Raw genomic sequence first — 8624 nt, forward strand, 5'->3', positions numbered from 1 at the left:
GAGGCAGCCCCAGGGCTCGCCCTGCCCCAGCACAGGTCACGGCACGCTCGGCACAGGCACCTCGCCGCGGGCCAGCAGGTTGGAGAGGGGGAGCCGGGGCAGCTGCTGCTCCGAGCACGCCAGCTCCRTGGGTAAACAGATGACTTCAGCCTCCCCAGAGCGACTAAAGCCCGGCAGCACTTGTACTAACGGGGAAAGGGGGAGGAAGAGAAGGAATATAGAGAAGGAGGAGCAGCACCATAGCCATGCCAGCCTGCAAAGAGCACCCAGGCAGCATCCCCCTGCTCCTAGCACGGCCAAAATTCCCCCCAGGAGCCATCCCCTTCATCCCGGAGATCCAGCAGGGAAAACGAGTCCCACAGCAGCCGGAGCAGCTGCACGGGCTGTTTATCCAGCCATGGCTCAGCTCGGCTCGCGTGTGCCGGCAGCGGGGACAGCCCGGAGCAGCTGCTCAGCGGCACCCGCTGCAAACCACGACCTGCCCGAGCACGGGCACCGCGGCTCCAGCACCTCCACACGGCCCAGGGAGGGGAACCAGGAGGGGAACCAGGAGGGGAACCAGGTCGGGAGCGATGCCTCTGGCACGGGAGCAGCCCCGCAGTCCCGGGAGAGCGGCTGGCGTGCGGCACCGGCGCTGTGCGGAGCCAAGGCACGCTCGGGGCACCGCTGCCACCCGCCCTGGCGCTGGGGGACATGGGGCTGTCCCCGTGCTGGGACGGGGCCCGGGGGAATCGTGCCCCGAGCTGGAAAGGCTCCCACAGGCAGCTGTGAGCAGTGAACAGAGCCCAGCACAGCTCCGGCAGCTCCAGCTCCTGCCTCGCCACCTTCCTGAGTTTGACCCCAAGTCCCCAGCCTGGCAGTCCCCAAGGAGGGCAGTGACCCCTCGACACAGCACAGGGACATTTCCATGCCGTCCCTTCAAGGCCAGGATGCCAGGTCTTTTCCTGCAGGGAGGAACATCTGGCCAGATGCTGTTCAGCAGCACAGGGCCAGCGGGAGCACCCTGCTCCAAGCACAGGAGCCATCAGGGAGCAAACAGAGCCCTGCCCACCCCAAAAACCAGTGTGGGAATGGGCACCTACTCCAGCCAGGGAGGTGCAAACAGGCTCCTGGCAAACCAGCTGTGCCCCAAAACATCCTGGGTCCCCAAAACCTGCTCAGGACATGGACACGGCTCCTCACCACTCAGGGACAGTGACAGAGGTGTCAGGACAGCACCCAGCTGTCATCTTGTGGGGTGCAAAGCCAACTCCTGCCATTCCTGATGTACTTGCAAATGCAGGCACCCACGCTGCTGTGGAGGGAAGTCCCTCCTCGCTGGGCAGCAGCCAAAGAGCATCCCAGGCTGCCCTGTGMGACCGAGCTTCCCGGATGGCTGAGAAAGGCCAAGTGTCTGGACAAAACATCTGTCCGGCCGCAGCAGCCAGGGCCGTCCGTCTGTCCCTTYACCCCATCTCCCGACTTGGCTGCGACTCCAGAGGCTGCTGTGGATGCTCTGGCGCTTGCAAAATCATTTTTCACTGCACAGGGTGAGAGTGGAGCCGGTCCCTCTCCCCAGGGGGGGCACAGGGGTTATTTCGGGGGGTGCAGCACGGTGTCCAGCATTTTTGGCAGGTGCCCGCTCGAGCTGCCAGTCCTGCAGCGCTGCTGCTGCTTTTGGGAAAGGCAGGGAGAAAGCAAGGGAGGGCAGGGTGAAAAATAAATATATAGCAGCCAGCTGGTGAGCTGTGGAGTCAGCACAAGGTCTGGAGGACAYGGCGCTGGCAGCGGCGCGGGAGCCCTGGAATTTCGGACAGCTGGTCCAGCAAGGTCAGCCCGGCCAAAGCAAAAACCCCTGCCCTGCTCCCTGCAGCGTGGCTGAAGGACACAAAGCCAGGCAGGAGATCCCAGGGGGACGAGCCACCACCCCAGGGGGTGACTGTGACTCGAGTCAGCGGCGGGTGAGGATGAGGAGGGACAGCCCTGAGAGCTCACAGAGCACTCTCCCTGTGTTCTTTCTTTGTTTGCCATCTGGGAACACGATCCCGCGGGAGGCCGTGCCCCGAGACATGAAGTCATCTCGTGATTATATTGCCACCTCCRTGCTGGGATTGAGATCTCATCCCAAATGCCAGCCGGGCTCGGGGCTGGCCTCAGCAGCTGCTCTGCTCAAAGGCAGCGAGGGCCTCGCTGAAAACAGCTTTCCATGCTGCAAACTGAACAGGTTTRTCTSGCTAAAGTTGGATTCAAMTGGCCTGATTTTGCYCTGTATCTGCTGGAATTGGTGATGSCACAAATTGGCACAAGCATGAGGTAGAATCACCAAAACCAAAAGATGGAGATGAGTAAGACCCGCTCTGTCCCTTATTTAAGGGAGGAGGAAAAGCCCAGTGCAGCCTCTGCCACCCCTCTGGAGCCCTCACATGGCCCCTGGGGACACACAGAGGTGCCACCAGCTTGGCCAAAAAAGCACAACCACCCAAAACACTGCCAGTGGCCGGACAATTTTTGATTTCCTCCAGAACCCATAAAAGATGCAAAGAAGGCAGAGGTGCCTGGGGCTCTTCCTACACAGGTCTCTTAATTCTCATGCTGCAGTGCACCCAAATATCCCATAATTCGGCCTGGTGCAATGCAGGAGGAGGGCTCAGGCATCATTCTGCCTCCAGGGTTTGCTTTTCTGGCATCCAGGAGCTTTGGCTGCCACTCAGCATCAGTGGGACAAGGTTTAGTGCAGAACACAAGAACTCTTTGATTTTTGCCCAAAACCCTTTTCGAAAGCCAAAAGGAAAGTGCCCACCAACAGCTGTCAGCTCCACGCAGTGATTTGGAAATGCAGCCATGACCTTTGGAGCTCGGAACCTGCAGAAGGGGCCAAATCCCCAGCTGAGCCAACAGCACTGCTGGCAATCAGTAAATACCGTGAACTCAGCCCCCAGAGCCTGGCTGTGCCCTGGGAGGAACAGCCCAGCAGAGCCAGCCCAGGTGTGCACTGGGAATTGGGAATGGGACGTGGAAAACACCACATAATCCTCAATCCCACACAGCCAGCCCCAGGTGTGTGCTGGGAATTGGGAATGGGATATGGAAAACACCCCATGATCCTCAATCCCGCACAGCCAGCCCAGGTGTGCACTGAGAATTGGGAATGGGATATGGAAAACACCCCATGATCCTCAATCCCGCACAGCCAGCCCAGGTGTGCACTGAGAATTGGGAATGGGATGGGAAAACACCTCATGATCCTAAATCCTGCACAGCCAGCCCCAGGTGTGTGCTGGGAATTGGGAATATTGGGAATGGGACGTGGAAAACACCACATGATCCTCAATCCCGCACAGCCAGCCCCAGGGGTGTGCTGGGAATATTGGGAATGGGACGTGGAAAATACCTCATGATCCTCAATCCCACACAGCCAGCCCCAGGGGTGCACTGGGAATTGGGAATATTGGGAATGGGACATGGAAAACACCACACAATCCTCAACCCTGCACAGCCATCCCAGGGGTGCGCTGGGAACTGGGAATATTGGGAATGGGACGTAGAAAACACGACGTGATCCCCAAAAACAGGCCAGAGGACAAGGCTGGGAGCTCCCAGGAGTGGGATGGCAACATCTGCAGGGCCCCCTGTAGCACCAGAACCCAGAAACAGCTCATTGAGGTTGGAAAAGCCCCCCAAGATCGAGTCCAACCACTCCCCCAGCACTGCCAAGGTCACCACTGACCATGTCCCCAAGTGCCACATCCACAGGGATTTGAAATCCCTTCCAGAATGGTGATTCCACCACTGCCCTGCGTTTGATGACCCTTTCAGAGGACAAAACAAAACAAAACAACCCAAGAGGAGTCACTTTTACAGGTAAATAACAGCAGTGAGAGCAGTGGAAGGCAAAGATGGGAAGAGCTGGAAGACAGGGAAAGCTTTTCCTGGTGAGCACAGGACACTGGCAATGCCAGACAGGAGGAGCACAAGCAGCCCTTCAGCTGGGAATGCCACATTTCAGCCCTGTGGAGAGGGCTGGAGGGTTTGGGGGTGGCCTCAGAAGGGACACAGGTCATTGTCACCTCTGGGAACCAAACGAATGTGGGCATTTTATGRTTTCTCCAAAGCCATCAGTCCCACCACTGCTCTATTCACGGCGGCCGCTCGAGGAACCGGCTCCTCCTGGGATGGAGGCACATCCCAGCGGGATGCAGAGGTGATTTATCCCGATCAGAAGGAGGAGATATCCCACCCAGATATCCCAAACTCCACCARTGGGTGCACAGATCAACACCATTTCCCCAGCTGGAAAGAAAACCCATCCTCATGGCGCACATCCAGGGACCGAGGGTGACAAACCAAAGGACACCCAGGGACAGTGGGTGACCTTTCCACACCCAAAATTGCCATTTTTTCTTGGAGGGGAGAACCCAAACCTGCTCCACACATCCCAACCACAGCAGGGTTCTGCAGAGTTCACCTCCAGGAGATTATCCTGCAGCAGGGAGGATCTCAGGCAGCAGCACAGAGCATCACTTGTCCCACTGCTCCCAAAACGGCAGCAGAGGCACCCCCCACCCTAAATCCCAGTGGCCGCACCCTCCTGATGAGCCTCAGACGTGGGGGTCCCTCATCAGCACCTCCAAACTGTTACAGAGACAAGCCCCTTCCTGCTCTTGCTGCCCAGCTAAAAGAGGGAGATGAGGGGGCGAAAATCTGGTGATTTTTGGGGGTATTGACCTCAAGCTTTGAGCCATTTGTGCCAACCACCCACAGGCAGGACAGCAGCAAACCACGGCTCTGCATGCAGGGGGTGTGAAAAAGCAAGTGCAGTCCAAAAATGAAGTTTCAGAGCTCCAAGAAAGAATGGGAAGATGGTTTTAGCTGCTCTGGCTCGTTCCCTCCTGCCTGGTCCCATCAGAATGGGGACCTGGGTGTCACACAAGACTGAAAGGCTCATCTGGGGTGACTTTCAGCAGCAGGCGTGGCTGAACAAGGGTACAGCTAAATTAACCAAGGGCCCTACCCAAGCATTAAGCCACGTTTTAAATAACCTTGACATCTGCGAGGTCTCAGCCTGATGGAAAGCACGTGGGGACAGAGAGGGAGAATGCGACAGGACCTTGTGGCCAGCCAGAGTCCCCAGCAGGACACGGCAGAGCCCGGTCCTGTGTCCCCGGGTGGCTTTGCTGTCCCTCCTGCCACTCAGCCCTTGAGCAGCCCCTTAATTTGCTCATTAGCACAGACAGGAACAAGAGGAGCAGCTCAATAGGGACACACTCTGTGTCCTCGCAGGAGTTTGGGATTGGGGCCAGCAGGACAGGGACTGGCGTGCCTGAGAAATGCTGGGATCTGGGGGGGTCACTGAGGAACCCCTCAGGAAGCACCCGGAGCACCCATCCGTGCTGGAACAGAACTGCCATCCAAAATGTCCCCATGAGGTGGCCTGGGGACACCAAGGGGGCACAACCTGCAAAACCAGCTGGGGACAAGCAGATGGTGCCCCTTTCATCAGCTGCACCCAGCTGGGCTCTGTTGGGGCAGCAGCCCCATATCAGCACCACGGGATGCTCACGGCCACCAGGTCCTTCGTGGCCACCTTGCAAATGCCACCAGGCCTGTGACCACATGGGCATCACAACCTGTCCACAACCACGAGAACAAACCACCTGCATCCCCAAATGAGCTGAAATTACGTCAGGATTGTCCGGCTCAGGCTGACAGACCCTGGGGGAAACCCCCAAAAGCGACAGCTTCCAAAGGATTCCCTGGCACCGGTGCCAGCCCAGCCTCCTGTGCCAGCCTGGCACTCTCCAGGTGCCCGGTGCCTTTCCAAGCAGAGTCCCCCCAGTTCAGGAACCRGCACAGCTGAATGGAAAATTATATYTGTAAGCAGCCAASGGAGAGAAAAGGAGCGCTGTCTTGGAAGGGCTGGTTTACATTTCTAAAGAAAATGCCAGTGCCTGGGAGAGCCGCAGGGTTCTGGCCAGGACGGAGCTGAAAGGCTTTGAAAATGACCTCGGGGGTTTGGGATGTTGGCATTTGACAGAGCCCAGCCTGGGGCCTGGTTTGCTGATACAGAACGGCGGCTTTGGAGAGCTCCTGCAAGCTGGAAATTTGGGGGTAAAAGCCGTTATTTCCCCGTCCCACAAGAAAGACAAGCTTGAGAGGAATAAACTTCTGTTCTGCCCCCAAAGCACCCTGGGGGARGCACAGGAAGGAACAGCTGGGCAAACTGGCAGCACCTGGGCGATGACACCTGTGACACCCTTCAGGGTGGCAGAGTTTTGGGGAGCCCTCACTGCAGGATAAGCAGAGCAGCTGTGGGAAGAACCGGGGCTTCTCCAAGGGAAATCCCTTGATTAGGGCGCTCTGTAAAAGTGAGGAAAACTTGGGAAGTTTCCCACAGAATCTGTGTGTTCCTCCCAGTTTCCCACATGCTCCCATGGAGGGCAGGCCAGCCCTCCTGCCCCTCTGGCACCTCTGAGCACCCTTGATGGCAGCGGGACGGGATTGGGATTTCCTCCGTCCTGGCTCCCACCTCCCTCATGCGAAGCTGCCAATAAAACAGACACTTCTGGAACGGGACAGGTCTTGGCTCTTCCCACCTCCTGGAAGGATTTTTATCTGCTCCTTCGCAGCTTGACAGCTCCAAAAGTTCATTGCTAAAGGCACCCCATCCATCAGCATTCGCCCCCAGGGACCAGACCCAAAAGAAGAGCATCCATCTATGTCACCGCTCCAACTCCTCCTGGATTCCAGAGGTGGGAATTGCCGGGAAAGGAGGGACGGGGRTCCGGGCCAACTGCCTTACCTTGGGGAGGAGAGCCGGGGGTGCCACTGCCAGCAGCTCTGGCGGGGTCACGCTCTTGCCGGCCAGGACCACGGCCCCGCACTCGGCACAAGCGCCGATGGTCAGCTGCTTCCCGTCATCCACCAGCAGGCTGTTGGCCACGCGCAGGGTGTAGAGGAAGACGGGAAGTCTGGCCACTTGAACCGCTTTTAATCCAAGGCATCGCTTCTTCTCCTGCCGGCAGAAGAAGCAGACGAAGGTCTCCACTTTGTACTGMCGGGACCAGGCGCTGCTGGGGTGGTGCGAGTTCCTGCCCTCGTGCTGCAGCCACTGTCCCAGCAGGTCGTGGTAGCACAGGATGCAGGTGGCCACCAGCCCGGTGGAGTCGGCCGGTCTGGCCCGCGGGGCGGGCGGGTAGACCGTCAAGAAGGGGAAAAAGGGCTCCTTCTCCCCAAATCTCCCCGGCGGGTTGACGTTGAGCTGGAACTCTTTGCCGGCTCCCAGCTCGGCGCCGCAGATGTAGCARACGGAGGTGGGGCCGGGCTTGATGACAGCGGGGTGACCGGCGAGGTCACCAGCGGAGAAAACCTGGTGGTACCTGCCCAGGAAGCTCTGCACCGAGGAGATGAGCTCCTCGTTGTGACAGGCCCTGTACATGGCCCACAGGTCCTGCAGCACCCCGAAGCACTTGCGGCAGCTGCTGACCTCCCAGTGCTTGTTGAGCCCCTTGGCGCCGGGCGGRCAGGGCAGCAGGCTGAGGAACGGGAAGTGCATGGTGCTCTTSGCGTTGCCGTTGGTGATTCTGGCCGCCACCGGCCTCGCCTCCTTGCCGCACTCCTCCCCGCAGAGGTAACACGCCTCGGGCACCGGCGGGATGCCCGTCCCGTCCTCCTTCATCCCTCGGCGGCCCTTGGCGGGCATGGCCCCGGCGCTCAGGGGCACCACGTAGAGCCGCTGCAGCACGGGCACGTTGGCCAGCTCGAAGCTCTGCCACTGCTGCATGAGGGAGGCGAAGCAGCAGGGGCACACCAGGGTGCTGCCGCTGGGAGACAGCGGCTGTGCTCCCGGCGGGGGGMTGTGCAGCCACAGGAACGGGAAGAAAGGTCCCGGCGAGGTTTTCTCCTGTTTCTGCACGTGGACGCGGTGCTGGGCGCCGGGAGCCAAGGGGCTGCCGCAGATGTAGCAGGCGGTGCCCGGTGCCCAAGCGGGCCGCTCGCCGCCTTCCTCCTCGTCCTCCTCGTCCTCCTCCTCGCTGGTGATGTTRATCTCGCTGTCCGAGGAGCAGCAGGGGGGCCCCCGCTCGCTCCCCGCCGCCGGAGGGGGTCGCGCCGCRCCGCCCGCCCCCTCGGGCTCCGAGAGGGGCTCGGCGTCGGAGAGCTCGGAGAGCTCGGAGCCGGCTGCCGGCCCTTCCTCCTCCTCCTCCTCTTCCTCCTCCTCCTCCTCCGGGTGACCGGTGGCGCGGCGCGGCGGCGCGGCGGGGTCCCAGCCCGTGGCCCCCCGCCGCAGCCCGGCTCCCCCCGCCGCCGCCGCCGCCGCCGCCGCCTCGCACTGATGGGGCCGCTTGAGCCAGTACATGCGCTTCTCCACCGGCGTGCGGCTGCGCTCGAAGGAGTCCCACTGCTCGCCCAGGAAGCAGCGGCAGACAGCGCAGACCAGGGCGCAGCCCTCCGCCGAGACGGCGCGGGCGCCGGGCGCCGGCTCCTGGTGCTGCAGGAAGGGGAAGAAGGGTCGGTGGTCGCGGGGGGGTCGCACTTGAAGCTTGAGCTCTTTGCCGCGGCTGATGCCGCCGCCGCAGATGAAGCAGCAGAGCGGGGCCGCCGGGGGTTGCGGGGCCCCGGGGCCGCCCCCCCCCGCCGCCGCCGCCGCC

General features: G+C 60.6%; 1 protein-coding gene across 3 annotated transcripts in view; it reads right to left on the minus strand.

Annotated features, from left to right (window-relative positions):
• Positions 1-8182, minus strand: part of GSE1 (Gse1 coiled-coil protein) — a 101348-nt gene extending 93166 nt beyond the window's left edge. For all 3 annotated transcript variants that reach the window (XM_057381423.1, XM_057381421.1, XM_057381422.1), the window contains exon 1: positions 6779-8182. In XM_057381423.1, coding sequence (XP_057237406.1) covers positions 6779-7759 — 981 coding nt within the window. In that variant the 5' untranslated portion in view covers positions 7760-8182. The remainder of the gene's footprint in view (positions 1-6778) is intronic.
• Positions 8183-8624: the final 442 nt, after the last annotated feature.

The sequence above is a fragment of the Malurus melanocephalus genome, unplaced genomic scaffold (genome assembly GCF_030028575.1).
Source record: "Malurus melanocephalus ecotype Western Australia unplaced genomic scaffold, MMel_1.1 scaffold_510, whole genome shotgun sequence".
NCBI classification, from domain to species: domain Eukaryota; kingdom Metazoa; phylum Chordata; class Aves; order Passeriformes; family Maluridae; genus Malurus; species Malurus melanocephalus.